This window comes from Rhinichthys klamathensis, unplaced genomic scaffold, assembly GCF_029890125.1.
Source record: "Rhinichthys klamathensis goyatoka isolate OS25496 unplaced genomic scaffold, OSU_Roscu_1.1 h1tg000111l_1, whole genome shotgun sequence".
NCBI classification, from domain to species: domain Eukaryota; kingdom Metazoa; phylum Chordata; class Actinopteri; order Cypriniformes; family Leuciscidae; genus Rhinichthys; species Rhinichthys klamathensis.
In genome coordinates, this window is record NW_026606649.1 from 13,205,294 (window position 1) to 13,225,898 (window position 20,605).

Here is a 20,605-nt window from a genome sequence, read left to right on the forward strand (position 1 = left end):
CGTGTGTTTGATACATGTATAAAAATAATAAATAAGAGATCTCTTGGCAAAGTAACTGGTGTAGCTTCTGTGATTCAACCATAACGGGGAAAAGCATGATTTTCAAATCTACACTTCGAAATATTCAATCAAAATAACTGGTTTGTATCTCTGTATGATATAAAATTATTATTATTATTATTTTTAATTTCTAAATTATTCTCATAACATTTTTAACTGTGGAGTTAATTTCTATTTTTACATGAATATTTGAAATATCGCTCATGTCCACACCTTGACCCTTGACAGGTTTTAATCAATATAATATCAACGAGTGTGGGTCGAGAGGTCAGATGTTACATTTTGTGACAGCATCCATTTAGGAACCAGAGCCCTGTCCCCTGGTTTCACAGATAAGACTTTAGTCTAGTCTCAGACTAAAATGCACGTTTGAGCTGTTTTACCTGAAAAAAAACTTGCAGTGACAATCTTAAAATATACCAGCACCATTGTTTTGTCTCAAGAAGCACACCAGTAATGTTTTTTTTCCAAAGCACATTTATAAAAGACACTTAAATCTCCTAATTGAACTAAAGCCTAATCCTGGCTTAATCTAAGAACTGTCTGTGAAACCAGGCCTATTCCAACCGACACACATCAATATTAAATTAATACACTGGATAGCATGATTTATAGTGCATAAATCATAACAATACAGATGTCTGGCTTAGATTTATTTTATTCTGTTAATATGTTTGAAACTTAAAACGCTAGATCAGTGAATTTGTTTAGCTTATTGCTGGCGTGCCCTTGTCTTGCTTATACTCCCATGGTTTCCAATCTCACACCAAACCAATACCAAATGGCTTATGTCTGGCATAAATCATACAAATACACCTGTTATGCATTTTTGTAATTCATTTTTTTCACTAAATTCTTGCAGCACACTGAATAACAAGTACATAGTATACCACTGTCCATGGTGCTGAAATGAACAAAATAACCTGACAATCAGAGCCTCTTTGGATGAAAAACAGGTGGGGGAAACCATTAAGAAAAGCACAATTACTGAATTTAATAACACATTATGGGGTTTTATAATGAAACACTACTGTGTGTATTTTTAAATGTATGTAAATGTAGTTTAACTACATAAGGACATTTTTATTCAAATTTTTTTGCAAGACGCCAAATTCACAGTCAACCTATTTAGTCATATTTATTGCCTTTTTAATTAATTGCTTTTATATTTTTTATGCTTTTATATTATATTTATTCCATTAGCTTTGCATTTTAAGGTTTGCTGATTCTCATCCAAATAGCACACAGATACCACTCATATTTCAAGCGTAGATGATGGTGCACGATGCAAACTTGTGCAGTGTAGTGTATAATTCTGATTGACAACATTTCTACCCTTCAAAATTTCACAAGATAAAAAACTAATTTTAATCATGATCTCTTCCTACCTCTCTGAACACACACATGAACACAAACACACAGGTAGTCATGATGAGGGGATTGCAGCGCGAGGCTTATGTCCTCAGATTCGTCTGCTTTTGGTACAGCATAAAGTCATCAGGTATGGAATCTGTGCAAAATATCAGGAGAAAAAAAACGGAGTCACTCTGAGACTAAAACACTGTTTTGACCTGAGTGACGTGCCTTCAATTTGAAGCACACAGCACACTGAACCATTACAATTCTGTTTTTATATTTTTATACATATAACATTTTCAAATTGGCCCTCAGATACTGAGATTCAATTTAGAATGCATCTCACATTATGTTACTTACCATTGCATCTATAGCCGAGATTAGACCATATGACGTTCTCCTGGGAGAAGCAGAAGACGCCCAACCGCCCTCCTCTCATAGTGGTGTCTATCAAGACTCCTGAATCGGCCACCAGGGCTGTACCTTCATACAGTCTTAATCTGTCCCATTGATATAAAGGACCCAGTCAGACTCTACAAAACTAAATATTTCAAGTTCTAATAGTAAGAGATATGCTTGTGTCCTCATGCATAGAAACATGTTTTGTGTATCTCTTAAAGTTAAATCAGATCCACCCTCACCTTATGTAGCCCACCTGTGGGCGGTGAGTGAGGTGCCAGCGATAGGACGTTCTGTCCTTCCAACCCACATTTCTTGGGTCCTTCCAAAGCAAAGTAACTTCCCCTGATGTGTCTCCTGTGTGCCACAGGGCATTACGCAGATACTCACCAGGGCCTGTACGAGACTTCACTGCCTGGAAGTCAAAAGAGACAGATACATTTCTGAGTAATGTTAATAAAAGGCATTTAAACATGAATATATGCACTACTGTTTAAAAGTTTCCCATCAGCGAGATTTTTAAAAAGAAATTAATACTTTTAATTAGCAAGGACGCATTAAATTGATCACAAGTGACAGCAAATAATTTTATATTGTTAAGGAAAAATTCTATTTCAAATAAATGCTGTTCTTTTTAACTTTCTTTTCATCAAAGAATCCTGAAAGAAATGCAGCGCAACTGTTTTCAACATCGATAATAATAAATGTTTCTTGAGCAAGCATGTGATACTGAAGACTGGAGTAATGGTGCTGAAAATTCAGCTTTGCCATCACAGGAATAAATTACATTTTAAAATATATTCAGATAAGAAAACATTTCACAATAATAATAATCTTTTTTACTGTATTTTTGATTAAATAAATGCTGCCTTGGTGAGCATTAGAGAGCATTTTTTTTTATTAAAAATAATCTTACTGTTGCCAAACTTTGTAATAATTTTTGAATCAGGCCTACATTATGTCCCAAATCCATTTTCTCCTTTCTCCCTCCACATTCCTTTCTCACATTCGTAAAAATGCAACACTGGTGAATTTTTGTGTATTCAATGCTTTATTTATCTGCCATAATAATGTACTACATTTGCTTTTCTTTTCTCAGCAAATATTCACATTCAATTAAGTCATTAACATTAATCTGCATATCAGGTTCCTTACAAAAAAATAAATATACTATTCCTTAAGTACACTTAAGTAAAGTTCAAGTATATTTTGAAGTATAGGCTACTTTATGTATTATACTAATATCAATGTACTAATAGTATCCTTGTAAGTGTACTATTTCAATACTACTTGGGACTAAATTGGCCCACTTTTTAGTGAATAAAAGTATACTTTTAAACATACTTTAAGTGTAACAGTAGTTACAAACTTTGAGTGCACATTTCTTAGTAGTTTTATACTGCAAGTATACTTGTATCTTTAAGTGAACTTAACATTATACATATGGTTTACTATTTATATATCATTTTTACACTTTAAGTATACTACTATATTTCTATTTAGGTATTCATTTTTATACTTTAAATATACTTTTTTATATACACTGTATTTTAAGTCAATTTGAAGTCAATTCCTACACTACCAGTGGACAAAAACATGTTAATACTCAGAATTAGGAATATATCTGTTCTCTTTTTAAATCAATATTTTTTAAACAATGTAAAACTATGAGAAAATAATTAATAGGTTACTCAATCAAAAGAGTAAACACAACTACAATCCAAGTATACTTAGAATACTTAATTATACTTTTAAGTATATCTCGATCAAAAGATTGAGTACAAGTATAGGCCAAATATACTTAGACTTAAGTACTTAAGTATAAATTCAAGTATATACTTATACTTAAGTATAAATTCAATTATACTTAAGTGTAATTTTAAGTATATTTCTGAGAAGTACATAAAAAGTTACGTTTTATTTTTTTGTTTAAAAGAAGTATACTAGTAGCACACTTAAACTTATTTTTTTGTAAGGGGTGCATAATTCAGTTACATATCAATTGACAGCCCTAATTTTAATGCATATGTTAAATTGACTTTACCTTAAGCTGTAGTCCAGGCTGAGCTGAGGCTTTAAAGGGTAAATTCTGCCAGTACGTCTGTTCTATCTGTTTCCACATCACCACATAGAAGCTGGAAGAGTCCTGATAGCCAAAGATGAAGCCCACGTAATCATCATCAGTGGCCGTGTTCACATGGATCGTGCCCTCAAAATCAACACCATTAAATGCTGTGTAACCTAAATAAAAAATAAGGAGGTTAATAGTTGTTGAGACACAGAAATGTCAATTAATCTGTTGAAAGTGAAGTAAATGAACTGTAAAAGTCACAAAACACCAACAGTGATTTTATGGCTGTACGAAAAAGTATGTAAAAGAGTTTTATGTACACTGTAAAAAAAAATTTTTTATTGAAGTTGTAAGTATGTTTTACAAGAAAATACTATTTAACTCTTTCTACTTCAAAATTTCAAGTTTAATTCAATGTATTACTTGCCATTTCTTTTTAACTATTTGTGACTTTTACTAGTAATTTCTGAGTATACATTGTTATAAAGTAGGCCTAAACCTTAGACAAATTTTTGTTCAGTGTACATACCCACAGCCAAACCAGGGTCGCTATTCATGGTCTGCACAATCTCCATTCCCTAAAAAAACACCAAAGTTGTTTTTATAATACTTCAAAGACTTTGTCTACAATAAGCACAACAATATAGGAGAGAATATAAGCTCAGAGACTAGCTGAACAAATAAAAGCCATTTTAATGAAAGATCACCTTATTTAGTACCAGCCAGTTGGGGTCGATCTGAGTATCTCCTTCAGGGTCAAGAATGACTGTCTGGAACGCCCTGAAATCGGTCATAGTGACCTCAGCACTTTCAGGGCACGCATCCAACAAGTCATTCACCTTATCGTTGTCAAAGTCTGTCTCACACATGTCACCCACTCCATTAGCTGAAAGGAGAGAAGGTACAAAAAAAGTATGTTAATTTCTAGACTGTCAATAAGACAATAAGTGTGACAGGTATCTTTGGAAAAGAATACTAGCATACTGGTTACTGCATCATATTTTTACAATCTGAAAAGTCTGTGAAACAGCACATGTTGTTTTTTAAAATGTTATACTATGCTATACTATACTATATTGTTGTCACATAATCTCATTACTTCAGAAGTTTAGTTCAGTGAGTGTTGGTCCAGATATCATCTCAGAAATAAAAAGTTATTTTGCAGTTTTAATCAAATGTTGTGTAAAATGTCCCACTCCAATAAAACATTATGACCTCCGGTCAAGCAAATATGTTTAAAGTTGTGGTTGATATTACTTTGAGTTTGAGGAATATAGTATTTCGTGCAATGCGCTCTGTTACTGCACATTCTAGCAAAAATAGTAGGTCATCCAAAATTCACATACTGTGCACTGTATATATACTGCAGTAAGTGTGGTATGCTTTTCCAAAATACAGAATTAAGAATCAGACCATCAGTGTCTTTTTGACTGGGGTTGGGAACAAGTCTGCAGTTATCTGGACCAGGAGGGAGGATATCTGGAATTCCATCGTTATCATCATCATCATCACACTCGTCCCCAATCCCATCATTATCTGAGTCCAGCTGAGAACTGTTGGGCACTTCAGGGCAGTTATCCCTCGTGTCCTGATATCCATCACCATCCCTACACACAGAGAATCATTTTCAGTAGGTCTTTGCAGATTTTCCTGAGTAATGAATTACACCACAAAGGAAATTGAAACTGACTTATACTAAAAGAAAACACAGCTATTACACATTAAGAGAACTGTAAACATCCCCTGTTCTTGGGTAAAATAAACATTTATCAACACAAGTACTTACATGTCCTTGTTTGTATCACACACATCTCCCACCAAATCGTTATCCATATCTGACTGTAAAAAAGCAAAATATGATAATTAATCATTGCATTCATATTTAAAAAGCAGAGTGGCCATAGTCATAGTCATTTATTATTTAAATGCCTCTTTAATTATGGAAGAAATCTATTTTTAAGAATATGATACAAGTTTGCTTAAGTAGTCATGTTGTGGAATTTGGCTATTGAAAATGCAACATTTTAATTTGACTGCTCAAATGAGCAGAGTTAAATTAAAACAATGGGTGAGCAATGAGCAGTAAACAATTCATGCAAAATATTTTGTCAGGTTACCTAAAAAACCCTGGGGTGCCTCAAGGTTTCGTGCTTGGACCTCTACTCTTCTCGATACACACAACCTCACTAACATAAAAGTACACTACTTGATTCTACACAAATGATAGACTGTTTTACATCATTCTGGCCTAATATTCCCACTATCTCAGCTGTATCTCTGCCTCCATTTTGAAGAACCTTCATCTCATGGTGCCCCTCTTCCCTTGCCTTCACCATTATAATGATCCCTTTGTCAAACCTGCAAAGGATCGTTGACCTCAGGACAGCTGTCACACGCGTCACCCACACCATCTCCGTCTCGGTCTGTCTGCATGGGATTGGGTATCTTAGGACAGTTATCCAAAACATTAGGGATGCCTGCGAAGAGAATGCAGTGGCAGGAATAGATGATGTTGTACAATGCTGTAAAACCACAGAACAGTTAAAAGTGAGTAGGCCAGTACCATCTCCATCAATATCATTGTCACAGATATCTCCTTTGCCATTGCCATCCGTATCAAGCTGATCTCCATTGGGAACGTTAGGGCAGTTGTCGCAAGCATCGCCAAACGAATCTGTGTCAGAGTTCTGCTGGTCCTTATTGGGCACTAGGCGACAGTTGTCCTAGAAACATGCAATTAGAATAGCTACTGCTTAGGATCTGTCCTACAGACAATTGGTTTCAAAATAATGAAAAAACAAAACAAACAAAAAACATCAGGACATCAGCCAATATGAACACGGTGTGGTATCCAATTATTGCTCAATATTTCAACAATTCAAAGCCACTTGATCATAAACCTCAACATTTTTGATTCCATCTTCATCTGCATCCTCGTCACATTGATCACCAATCCCGTCTCCATCTGTATCTTCTTGCCCAGAGTTTGGGGTATTCCCACAGTTATCCTACACAGGGATATCAAAATTATACCAAAAAGCATGATTAAAAAATCACAACAGAGATGGAAATATATGTTTTGCTAAAGAAAAACTGTCATCAGTTAAGAAGAAATCAGTTCAAATGGTAGTAAACAAAGAATTAGACAGAATGTGGCAAATTCAATACAGTTTCGGCTAATTTAACCAGGTGATATTTGGACTGCTGTTGCAATGCAATAAGCATGTTAAATTAAGTAATACTCTGATGGCCAATGTAATTTTGTTTAAACAAGATTTTGTACACTTTGTATCAATCAAGATGGTAGTAATTCAACAATTGATAAAGAAGAGTGCCATAACCAGTGTTTTTCAGTATTTGAGTCATTCTGATTTTCCCAGTGCAATACGGCATGGATATTTTATTCAGCACAAGTGTTTGTCTTCTGATGATTAATTTTTCTTTAGTGAATTGGGTGATTAAACAAGGCAGATGAGCAATTTAAAGAACTATCAGTGGGCGCAATTTATTCTTAGTGAATGAGTATGTACCGCTCTGCAGTGTTTGTCATTGTCAATGCATGGAAGTGGTTCATCAGGGTAACCATCAATGTCTGAGTCTGGACCACAAATGTTCCCATTACCTGCCCAGCCAACGTTACACTGCGGGACACAAAATGGAGAGAATGATCAGCCATTTGGACAATTCTGGCTTTTTGAGTTGAAAGAAGCAAAGAAGCAATCCAAAACATTAAAGAATGTATCATCTCACTTAAGAGCAGCAGGTGCTTTAATTACAAATGAAGATTTTCGATTCAGAATTTCCAGGTAGGAAAATTAATTTCTAGATTCTCACCAAGCAGGAAAAGTCATTATTGCGGCCCATCGCACAGTGTGCATTTACATCACAGGGGTTATAGCCCAGAGTTTCACACATCCTCCTTGCAAAACAGCCTGCAGTCTGATTACCCACAAATCCTGCTTTACACTGGCCACACTTGAACGATCCCTATGAAAAGAGAGAAGTCAGTTTGTGTTTCACCAATTATGGCTGCTCTGTTTGACTTGCCAATTCTGGTGTTAACTTATTTAAAGTGCAAATTTTGAGAGTTTAATCACCACTGTATTTATACAGACTGAGTTGGGCACACAGGCGCTTGAGGACTCAGCACACTCATCAATATCAACACATTCCTGAAAAAAAATATATATATTCTCACGGTAAAAGCCTGTTCACACCAAGAACATTAAACAGTAAAGCTAATCGCAGACATGTCTGTTCAATTAAATAAAAAATACTGAGGTCTGAATAGGCCATATCTTTACATTTTGTTATCCTCACTATGTTTGGTTGTAATTGGATTTTTGACACATTTTTACCTGCTTGTGGCTCTTGGCAAACTCCAACCCAACCCCCCTGAGTGTTGTACCGGTGAATCCTATGGGACAGGACTCACAGGTGAAGCCTTTAGCTGTGTTCACACACAACTCTGCAGAGAAACAGGGCTGAGCAGTACACTATAACAAAGGGAGATATTGAGAGAAAAAAGAAAAGTATGGCGGGAAAAAAACAATGTTAAAACTGTAACTTCCATTTTCTGCTGCAGCACAAATTAAATATCTCAATATGCTATGTATTTAACATGATGTCATGAGTATGGCTATGTGGTTGCTAGCTGCTTGCTTACTGGCCAAAGTCAAACTGACCAACCCCCAAGTCTCTTCAGTATTCTGATCTCTAGATACCCTTGTGAAAAAGAATATATATATATATATATATATATATATATAAACTGTACTTATAGATAATACAATTAAATAAAAGTCCACTAAAGAGTACTTAAAGAGTGTACATTTTTGTTTCTTAAAATACGGTTAAGAAGGTTTTTATTTGTTAATTAAAATAAAATACTTTTAAGAAGTGCACTTCTTAATAATGTCAAATTACGTTTTACTTTAAAGTACATTTTAAAACATATTTTAATAATCTTTTATTGTGCTTTAAAGAAATACACATATTTTGATGTGTTGATTAACATTCTAATTTGATTGATTCTAATAACTGTAGTTTGTTATTCAATATTACAACATTATGTTAAGTCATGTTTAGTTTCATGGTGTTTTGGTTTAGTTTTCCCTGTTCCAGGTCATTGTTAGTTTCTATGGTTGTTAATGAAGTTACACACCTGTTCCCTGTTCTGTTGATTATCCTCCCTTGTGTATTTAAGCCCTCAGTTCTCCCAGTTCTTTGCTCGGTGTCGTCGTGCTAAATTTTTATTCCTGTTGGATTCATTACAGACTGTTTTTGTTTATATTCCTTGTCATCGAGCGATTATTGCAACCATGCCTGACAGAACACTGAACCAAAAAAAGAAGACATGGATTTACCAGCTGCCCATCTGCTCTGTTTGGAGCAGGAATATCATACCCTCGAGGACCACATGAGTGACTTTTTAAATCTAGCTGTAGCTTATGCAGTTTCTAGATCACTCCCTTTGTGTTTTTTTTTAGACCAGCCAAAATGAGCGAACTAAGGCATGACTGCGCAAAGATGGTCTTCGAGGGACATTTTTTCCAAATTTGTGGAGTGGGAGCTGGCTAATAACAATTCGCTGTTGACTGTCTGCCTCACAGATGAGCCAGAGTTGACGCCTGAGCCCAACTTCATCCCGGAGTCTGACCAGGTGTGTGAGCAAGCAACACCGTCTGTCCCAGTGGGTGTCCTCGTGGAGTACCTGACCGAACTCCAGATGCTGAGGGTGAGATGTGCCTGGCCTCTGTAAATGTTTGTGAGGAAAGAGGTTATTCCCCAAAGCCTCCAATTCTGCCTTGGCACGTGGATCCCCTGGTTCCGCCATGGGCCGCCAAGCCCGTCACTCCACCTCGGCCCGTTGACCAGTCGGCTCCACCTTGGTTCCTCACCCTCTCGGCTCCACCTGGGACCATCATCCTCACGGCTCCACCGGGCTCCCTCGTCACTCCGGCTCCGCCTTGGTCAGTCATCACTGCCTACGCCACAGGACTTCCGGCCTTTTGGCTGCATCTTGTCCCTCCACCCCTTCAGCTCCGTCCGGCTCCTCTTTACCTTCAGCTCCACCTTGGGTCTCAGTCCCACCGGCTCTGCCTCAGTCCTCCGGCACCCTGGCTCCTTCTGCCCGCTCGTCACCACGGTTCCATCTTGGCCTCTACAACCTATGGTGTTACTCAGTCTCTGTGTCTCCTCCTTTGCCTGGGTCTCCAGCTCTCCTGGCTCCACTGGTGGGTCCACCTCCTAGTGTCCGTCTGTCTCCAGCTTTTCGACCACCTCCAGAGCCACCACCCTCCCTCATATGTTGAACTGTTATAGTTAGTTATGGCACAATGATGCACCCTCGGGGAGATGGGTGTTTTGTCTGAGTTATGTTTAGCAATGTTTTGTTTAATGGTGTTTTTTTTTTTTTTCGCCCTTCCCGTTTTGCCCGAGTTCCTGGTCATTTGTTAAGTTTCCATGGTTGTTAATTAAGTTACACACCTGTTCCGTTGATTATCCTCCCTTGTGTATATTATTTCTGTAATAAGTGCCCTTCAAAGTGTATGACTCTGGTATTTTTGGAGCAATATAAAAAATACTTAATTGATGCCTTAGCAAACACTAATTATAATAATAAACTGATCTTTGCAGTAACCTCATCAATGTCCTGGCAGTGTGTTCCGTTGCCTGTCATGCCCTCTGGGCAGGGGCCACATTGATATCCTGGGTACGTCAAACTCTCCATGCAGCTTACGCGGTTATAGCAGGGGTTAGGATGACACCGTGATTGAGGCTCATGGAATCCTGATGAACAGAGAGAGAGCAACATACAGGTTACCTCTCTTCACCTTATTTATCATGAAAGAACGGGCACGGCCATTTGTAAATTTCATAAATTGTAAATTTCTTCATGTGTCTGGCTTCTGGTGTCATCCACTTCCAGTAATTATTAGCTGTACAAAACAGCTTTTTATGCTGCTTGATATTGCAAACTGGTAATTTCTTACCATATTATTTTAATGTATTGTCAAAATTATAAACCCACTGGTTTGTAGCGCAAATTACCATTTGCTGCACTTTGATATTTTTTTTTCGTCATTTCCCTTCAACTGCTAAGGAATTGGAAGTCTAACATATTCTCAGAAAACGGCTTACTTCCGTGTTGAAAAATAAGGTGAATACCATGACAATCTTCAGACATGTTTTAACAAAACCTGATCTGCCATTATCCTTCCTGTTCATGCTTTTTCACCACCACTTACCACACACTTGACATTCAAGGATGGTGTTTCTTATGAGAGACATCTCTTTAGTCTAAAAACACAGAAAAGAAAAAGAGAATTTGATTTGATAAAATCCCATATCCCAATTAAAAACGGAAATGTGCAATACAATACCTGTTCTCTGATATCCTCTCTCAGCTCTCCCATGATCTGGTTAAAGATTATCAGCTGTCCAATCAGAGCTTTGGTGTGATCACCTGGCCATATGACAGGGTCTTTTTATTATCACAGAAAAGCATTACAGGCATGGAGATAATTCAATTGTGATAGTACATTCACATGATTTGATAATATTTGATATTTACCAAGGATGGCGTTATGGTCACTGGCTACTGTAAAGAAACAGCATAAACATTTTATATATAAAAAAAATCTTGTTCTAAAACAAAATAATATACATACAAATATTTTGAAGTCTGTAATTTTTGTTAATGTTGTTTTTTTATTTAAAAATCATTAATCAAAAAATGTGTTGTGTAATGTTATTTTTTAACGATTTTTAAAAATTGTAATGCATATATCTCATGATCACAAAATTACAGTGAAAAGAGTAATACTATGAAATTGTCTTACAATTTTTACTTTTCTATTTGAATATATTTTAAAATGTAATTTATTCCTGTGATGTCAAAGGTGAATTTTCAGCTTGATATTATCAATGTTAAAAACAGTTGTGCTGCTTAATATTTTTGTGGAAACTGCTTAATTTTTTTTCAGGATTCTTTGATGAATTGAATGTTTAAAAGAACACCGTTTATTTTAATTTGAAATGCATTCAATTAAAATCGTAAAATTATAAATGCCTTTACTGACACTTTTGATTAAGTTAAGGCATCCTTGCTGAATAAAAGTATTAACTTCTCTTAAAAAAACAAAACAACAAAATCTTACTGACCATAAACTTTTGAACAGTAGTGTATATCACATTCTCCATATATACACATATCCATAAATATGTATATAGACCATTTTAAGTGTTTGCAAACAGCGATTAAATTGTTTGTGGGCGGAGCCTGACTGTGTCAGATAATGACAGTTCAGCAGTGATAAGTCTATGGAACCGATATAATAAAAAAATAAAAAAGGTAATTTTGAGTTTATCTCACAATTATGAGAGGAAAAATAATATTATGCCTTTTTTCCTCAGAATTGCGTGTTTATATCCCACAATTCTAACTTTTTTTTCTCTCGGAATTTGTGAGCTGAAAAAGAATTATGTTTAAATGTTATCTATGTAAAATGTTATAGGTTTATAACATAATTTCATGCTTTAACTGTAGGCCCAATACATTATGTCCCATTTGAACTGCATATGAACTGCATTCATGCTTTAATAGTAGACTCATAATTTCATCAGTCTAGTCTGGGGCTTGTAACATAAATGTCTTGACTCTTGTGCATAGTTTTAGAGGGCGTCTTTGACGACAGAATTCTATACATCTATACATATGACATCCAAAGGCACAATAAAAAAAAAAAAATCTTATTCTGTGGATTTTGCCAGTTTTCCTCCAATTGTTACCACTGTTTTTCTGCCACCATAATGCAGGTGCAAGTGACGTAATTGTGATGTCTGCTTCCAAATGGTGTATCAATAATGGGCATAATTTCTGCATTGCCACAAGAGGGCAGTATGATGACATGATAATGGAATACTATACCGCCTATTGTATACTGTGCAGTATGTACTGTCCTACCTACTATTATTTTTTTTAATTGTCTGAAAAACATTATAGTATGTATTGATAAAGGTCTGACAAAAAGTAGCATGCTTTCGTGCTGTCACATGATATAGGTGGTTATATTATTTATAGTTTATTTGTCACAATGTAAATGAAAGGATGAATTGAGTGCATTGTTGGACATTGAGTGCCCAGTGTGCTCTGCTGTAAATTGAGTATTTTTCAAGACGTCTTGTACTAGTAAGTTACCAGTACCACATAGTTAAAATTCCTCTGATGCTGTAAGAAGTCCTTACCTGCATTGTTTATAGCTGAATCTCCTTGAAATGGACAGTCAATGAGAAGACCAGCTGTAGCCAGAGAGCCTCCGATAGCCAGTTTGACAGACTCTACTGAGCCCTAAAATGTATACAGTACATATATATATAAATTATATATATGAAACCTATCATTACTAGCATATTTACACATGTATCCTTATCCCTCTTCTTCCAGACTTCACCATTTAACACACTGACTTTCACTCCTGTGCACACAGGAAACTGTATAAAATATCCGTCAGAGCAGTATTTAAGTCACTTAAAAAGTACAGACCACACAATTAGAAATATCATTTATGAGTTATGAGTTCACCCAAAAAAATACAATTCTGTCATCATTTACTCACCCTCATGACGTCGTTTCAAACTCACTTTCATTAATCTCCGAAACACACATGAAGACATTTTCGTGCTTTTACTAAATTTGTATGCATTAACAAAGCAAAAAAGATACTATAAGTGCAATTCATATATGAATCGAGTGGCCAAAGTCTTGTAAATATGTATGAATGAAAGCCCTAAATTAAATCTGTTCATCATATAAAGCGATTGTGTCTCTTCAGAAGACAATTCAAACGGATTATCTTTACAATGTCATATTTTGAAGCATCCGAGTTTTGATTGCGTGGACTTGGAGGGACAGAAATCTCTCAGGTTTTATAAAAATATCTTCATTTGTGTTTTCGAAAATGAAAAAAGTCTTATGGGTTTGGTACAACATGCATTTGAGTAAATGACAAAATTGTAATTTTTACCTTCAAGTTTGATTCACACAGACTGCAAACCATGACAAAAAATGTTAATTAATTGTTGACCTAACTGAATCACCTGTATCCTGGCATAAGACTTCTGTCCGGTGCGAACATCCACAGATTCAGCCTCTGATGGAAGCCCGACAAAGGAAGGGAGGCCCTGAGCAGAGTCGACCAATCGGCAGTTAACATAAAGCTCTAGGTTTATGTGACTCCGTCTAAGTCCACCCATTCTGAGAATAAGTGATTGGGTGCGTCCCTCAGCGAGGACAGGATTTTGTAAATTGACAGCATGAGCTTTTCCATCAGAGCGCAAGTATCGCACCAGCACTGAGGATAGAAAGGAGAATTGATCTTTCCAATGACCGGAATCATAAACAAAGACTTACTTAAACTATTGAGAACCTATTGAGAACACAAATCGACATCTGGGGGAATGTTTGCAAAGGTATTTGGAAAAAGCACTTACATTTGTTGATCTTGCCTACAGCAGCAATCTCCAGGTACTTCTTGTTGTCCTCCTTATCATAGAGGCCAAACAAAACGCCGCCGAGTTTGGGTGGCAGCATGAAGGTGGAGGTGATGTACAGATCTCCCACTGTCTGCAGAGCTCCAGACAGATTCTCTATAGCTGCAGCTGTCTGACGTGGATCACGGAGCTCCAAAATATTTATCACTGAGAGAGAGACAGAACAGATTTGAAGAGATTTGTTTGCTTCAGGCAGGTATTATGCACAGATCATTTTGTTGAATATATGCACTATACGTATTCATTATATTTTTATTTAATTCATTATTTAAAGAGGACATTTTAGGCCCTTTTTCAAAGTCTTGATTTTGTTTTTGGGGTCTACTCGAATAGGTTTTCATGCTTGAATGTTCAAAAAACACATTATTTGTCACATATTGTGAAATTGTTGGACCACCTCTCTGCCCAGTCTATCAGTAACGCTCTGTTTAGTTTCTGCCTCTATGAAGCCCCTCCTTCCGAAAAGTACAAAGGGTCTTATTGGTCAGCTGGACCAGTGCGTTGTGATTGGTCATAGCGTGTTTGGAAATGTCACGCACAGGGCTTGACATTAACTTTTTTGCTAAATTTTGTAAAATTGTGCTCAATATGCGCAATCCCTCGCCAGAATTTAAGCCCTGTACCACCAACAATATTCATCCGGAGCAAATAAAACGAGTGAGTAAAGGGTTGGTGTGTCAACTCGCTGTCGGAAACACACAGCTGTTATCTTTTGTATCTATTCTGCGGAAGAGTTTTAGATATTTATTTTAGTATCAATATGTATTGAAAAATCAATATTACTAACAACACTAGATTGCACTTAGTTTATTATTTCAGATGCCTTTTTAAAAGACTACAATTGAAAAATGTACATATTATATAAAATTTAACCCGCCAAAGTGGCTAGTAGGAGAGACTGTGTTACACGCCAACGCTGAAATCCACCCGCATTTGGCGGGTTGGCGGGTGTTAATGTCATAGACAGTAAAATAAATGGACACAGCGACCCCATAGACTTCAACGGAGAAAAGTGAAGTCAATTAGAAGCACTCACTTCCTGATTGCCAAGCGCACTGCGCAGGCTCAAACTGAGCTTGACGACGTAGATGTGACGTGAGCAACTTGTAAGCCTTCTAGTAGCTGTGCCAAGAGGAATCTGAATCATTCCCTTCCGAATCTTGCAGAGCCGGAGTTCGTGAGTATTAGCTGTCCATGAGCTAGCAGCAGGAGCAACTTTATGACACTCTATGGGCTTCTCCCTTGATTTTATGCCTCCACGTCCCCCCGATTGCGCGCGAGCTTCTACTTCGTTCTATACGGTCATTTCTCTACTGTGCGACAGAGAGTCGCGTGTTATGACGCAATCGTTAGCCTATTTTTACAAAAACGGCTTCTACGGCACCATAACGTAAGATACAAGGTAATGGAGCCTTTTATACATTGTCGTGTTTCTTTAGAAATAAACAATGGACAAATGGAGTCTTTAAACGCCTCAGATGTAAAGTTATTCGCTGTCAACGTGACGCAAAAATGAATGGGAGTCAATGGGATGCTAACAGCAGGTGAAGGCTTGTTAGCCAATGGCGGCCCCCGGGGAGACTTCAGTTTGGTGGATTACCCCCTTGGTTAATGTCAAGCCCTGGTCCCGACCCCTACCCAAACCGCAACTTTCAACACCCAAGTGTGCCAAAAAGTAAAGCCAAAGCATTTTGATCGCCCCCTGGTGGCTGGATGCAGTATAGATCATAAACTCCACCCTCTCCATGTAATTGAATGGGACATGAGCCAAACTAAAACATCCAATTACACTTCAATACATTTTTTTTACAAAATTGGTTTCTGTCATTTTAGGTAGTTCTTATTACGCAGACATATGTTCAAGTGTTCGTTTTTGCAATAAGTTTGGATTCAGTTAGTTAATTTGATAATGGGGTGTAACGTCATGATTGACAGCTGTGTCTGCAGGAGAATGGGCAGGACCTTGATACCACAGCTCCACCTCAGGATCACTACTGCAAAGACTCAAGCTCCAAATGACGTAATCGGCAACAACCGTTTCTGGGATATTTTGGCTTCATTTCCCTATACAGTGGAAGGAAGCGGAGATGTGCTGTCCATCTTTTTTTCAACATAGGGCCTTGTTCCAAATGGAACCCTAAGCCCTTGCAATCTTCCTCCGAGTCCACACTTTCGTGACGTAATGCTGCTTTGACTGTCGGGTAGAAGTCTTCTGCGGAGCTCGCAGGCTTGTGGGCTCGGTAAAAGTGTGCATCGAGGGCGCATATCGGCCAATAAGGGGTTGTTCACGACTCACGAGCCCCCTTCTGAAACCTAAAATGACAAATGGGACACCCTATGGTCTTGTCAAAGTCCCTTTCAAGGAAAATCTGTTCAATCTGCGGCCATATTTGCAACGCCTCCAGCCAGCTACTTGAGGCATCCAAGGCCAAGTCCAAACTATTTGAGAGGGGGAATCCTGAAATCTCAAAATCAGCAACAAAATCTTTCATGAACTGTCCCATAAATGTTGTTTCTTAAATTCTTATTACTCAAATAGTGTTTAAAAAAAATGCGCATGTGCATTCCTAAGCGCGAGCCTGGGAACCGGAGCTTCTTATGGCAGCTGCAGTGGTGCAATGACTTTTCCAATCAGCGATTGGCTCTTTTACTTAGAAGGCGGGATGTATTCCGCCATATTGCACGTTGCAGTTTCATCAATTCATAAGTGAATTGATTCACTACTGTACACCTATAATATGTGTTTATATTCAGACTATTTTAGACTGGTAGGGTTCGTACCACTGCAGAGTAGCACCCATTTCACGCTTACAGTCAGGTGTAAATATTTAATGAAAACCTGTACACATAAGTATAAGCACTTGTATGAGATTGAGTACAGGGTGCGAACTACGGGGGAGCTAGGGGGAGCTCGGCTCCCCTTAATAAGACATGGGCTCCCCTGAAAACGTGATTCGTGAAATTTTGGGGGGTCTCAAAAAATATTGACAATCTTTTATTTTGACGTGCAATTTCAGTTTTGTGTAATGTGATCATTGTGGATTATTATGTGTAAAATAGCAAAATATTATTCATTAATGCATGACGGCGATTTAAACCTAATTCACTTCAATGAAGATAACTATACATGCTATTCTTGTCATGAGCATCAAGGCGTGGTGGCGCTGCGGTGCAAATTCCAATCATGTTTAGGCTATGTTAAAGGGACACTATGCAGCTTTTTTAGCTTAACTGAACAGCTTCAGAGTTATTGAAATGGTTATATAACTTCTTTCGGGTTGAATGGTGGGCGTCTCGACCCCCCCTGGTGCCTGTGAGCGCAAAAATCTCACTTGCAACTTCGGTGCGGCGGGCCGCGTCAGGAAGTATCGCGTGATACCAGCTCTCGCGATGTAACATATTCCTTTACGGCAACTGCACACATACACACAGGAACAAGGTATAGATAGATGGAGTTTGTCACACTATCGTCATGGCTGAGCCGGCATATAAGATGCAGAAAGCTAGGAAAGCATTGTCGGAGGAACAGAGAAAGAGGAAACGGCAGACTGACCGAGCGAGGAGTCGGACACGAGCATAGGCATAATTTGCTCGCTGGTGTGTTATGTCCCCATTGAAACTTCTCGCGGCACGGATGTAACGTTACCATTACAAACAAATAAAACATCTCCAGGTAACTCTAGTAGAGCATTCATTTTGTTCGTTTGTTAAATAAGAGGCGATCTGAAATGTGTTATTTTTGAAATCAAGTGACCAAAGTGCTCGTTGCCTCTGCGATCAGTGGTGCAGATAAGTTACAGTGTTCTGTTGTGACGCGCGCCTGAATCCGTTGCGGGGACTGAGAGACTCTATATTTTGTTATGGTGAAATCACAAAATCTAATGCACAAAAAACATGTCCCTGCTTGAAATACAACCACTAATAAACAATCGGTTTTGATGAGGAAAATAAACTTTACTACTAGTACCGATTAACCCAGAACCTCTGACACACTTGGCAAAAGTTCTGCCTCTGGACCATTAAAATTGTCGGATCTATGTATTTAATCACGTGAAAATTCTCACCACTAACAACATATATTATATCTCATTAAACGACAAATTAAACACAATGTACTATTGTATACTATGTAACAGGCCATGTCACGCTCTGAGTGAGTGGTATTTACGACAGTAACGTTAAATTCAAGTACTCCACAGTAACTCTAGGGGTCGCTGTTTGACAAAAACGGGATTTTTGCATAATGCCCCTTTAACTGAAAGATTCGTAGAAAAAATATAAACGTTGGCCATTGATCTGCGCGCGAAGTAAATCCATTCTGTGTTAAGGTAAGGCATGTTATTCCCAATTATGTGTTGTGGCTGGGTTGTTATATGTCTGCGTGACTCTCGATGTCTTATTGAACGGAGGTATTATGGTATTCTTTAGTAGCCTGACGAGTAATTTATTTAACCCTTGTTCAAGTGAACTCAAAGACAATCTATTTATATTGGTGGGTGGCTGTTTGAATTATCATTTTGTGTCGATAAAGTATAATGGGTAAATCCTGTATAAAGTGCTTGCACAGTGCATACACTTGTAGTTGTTATGTATTTGTGGAAGTTGAAATGAATGGGTTTCATAACACAGCGCCGCGCATTGCGCGTCCTGTCTGAAAGCCGCTTCAGTCCTCGGCGCGCGCAAGTGCACAAACCCCCCCCCCCCCCCCCCCGGTGAAAAAAAGGGGGCTCCCCCAAAGGACACGGTATAGTTCGAACACTGATTGAGTATAATTGGCCAAGTAAGTGGTGTCTGACCAACATGTAAAATTACCAGCCAAATGCTTTTGGTCAGTCATTTATGGGTGCAGGTGCACCAAAACATTTAGGGGCAGGTAAGACTGAAGGCTGAGACCAAAATAATAGACTGACATGCAACAAATAAGTGATCCATTCAAATAATGATGCAACTCCATAGGCTGTACAGACAACACTGAAGAGTTTGGAAAATATATAGCCTACAGTTGCAATCGAAATTTTTCAACCCCCGTTGCAAATCAGGTTTATTGTCAAAATGTACAGACTTTCAGCTGTTCACACTGCAACAGCCACAATATGACCACACTCTGCACTCATGCTTTAAAAAACATAATTCAACATATAAATAACACTTTTTTGATAGCCTACTTAAAGTGTGTATTACAAATAAATCGTTAAATGCTAAAAAAAAAAAAAAAAAAAAAAAAAGTAAATAAATGTACAATCCTGTGAACACCAATTATTGGTTGTTCAACTGAGTTGATTTTGTCAGGCTAATAATTGCATTTTCCATTTAAAATAAATGCATTTAGCAGACACTTTTGTTTTATTCAAAGCAGAATGTGCTATAATGCAGAACATTGCAGAAATAAACTAGAACTTTTGAACAATATGCCACAAAGACAAAGAAGGCCCAAGAAACTCAATTATAAGGGGCAAACGGTTGCCCCTCAATAAAAATTTAATTTATTTCTATACAGTCAGAGTTTGTACTGGGTAACAGGCACAGCTTCCAGCCTTCCACTTATTTGCATGATATTATCTCATTGTTTGGGGACTTTGTCTGACCACTATATTGGGTCACTATGGGGGGAAGCATAAAGTAAGCCAATAAATAACAGTTTAAAGGAGGAATTAACGGTTTAACTGTGCAACTAACCAGCTGAACCATTCATAACACCACTAATGTGAAAGTTTAAAAGCTTCACATTGAACACAGGGGGGTGGAATAATCAGGATCCAAGTGCAATGGAAGAAAACCCACACAAATTAGTGTTTAGATTACATTTTAAGATGTATAAAAAACCCACCTTTGATTTCCGATGATTCGGAGAAGTGGCCAAACGCAACATACAGGACAAGCAGGTTTGACACAATTTTCCTCAACTCCATCCTCTTAAAAGTCCAGCAAATATTGTTTGATAAAACGATTTGAATATATTCCAGTTTAAAGTCCTGTTTCCCAAAGACACGAACAGCTCAAAGCGTCCAAGATCTTCATAACATCACATAAACCCGCTGACCGGAGAGTCGCTGAATGTGACCTGAACGGCCAGGGGTTCAAAGTAGCCTATATCTGATTCTGAGCGGGTGCCGGGTCGGGTGAGTCTGACTCTGACTCTGCGGGTCTGAGACTCTGCAGCGCTCA

The 20,605-nt window shown here is 37.7% G+C and overlaps 2 protein-coding genes across 2 annotated transcripts in view; one reads left to right on the top strand and one right to left on the bottom strand.

Annotated features, from left to right (window-relative positions):
* Positions 1 to 20,605, top strand: part of s100v2 (S100 calcium binding protein V2) — a 240,591-nt gene that overhangs the window by 8,042 nt on the left and 211,944 nt on the right. The gene's annotated exons all lie outside the window — the stretch shown is intronic.
* thbs3b (thrombospondin 3b) lies at positions 1,254 to 20,519 on the bottom strand. The gene is made up of 23 exons (XM_056254528.1): positions 20,268 to 20,519; positions 14,381 to 14,587; positions 13,988 to 14,241; positions 13,136 to 13,238; positions 11,463 to 11,489; positions 11,272 to 11,354; positions 11,137 to 11,188; positions 10,530 to 10,678; positions 8,245 to 8,382; positions 7,984 to 8,058; positions 7,721 to 7,873; positions 7,417 to 7,527; positions 6,787 to 6,894; positions 6,450 to 6,609; positions 6,245 to 6,363; positions 5,673 to 5,725; positions 5,300 to 5,493; positions 4,594 to 4,772; positions 4,416 to 4,464; positions 3,860 to 4,056; positions 2,058 to 2,230; positions 1,777 to 1,916; positions 1,254 to 1,570 (listed from the first exon to the last, which is right to left on the bottom strand). Exons 1-23 carry the CDS (start codon positions 20,347 to 20,349, stop codon positions 1,515 to 1,517), a joined length of 2,862 nt encoding a protein of 953 aa, XP_056110503.1. The 5' UTR covers positions 20,350 to 20,519; the 3' UTR covers positions 1,254 to 1,514.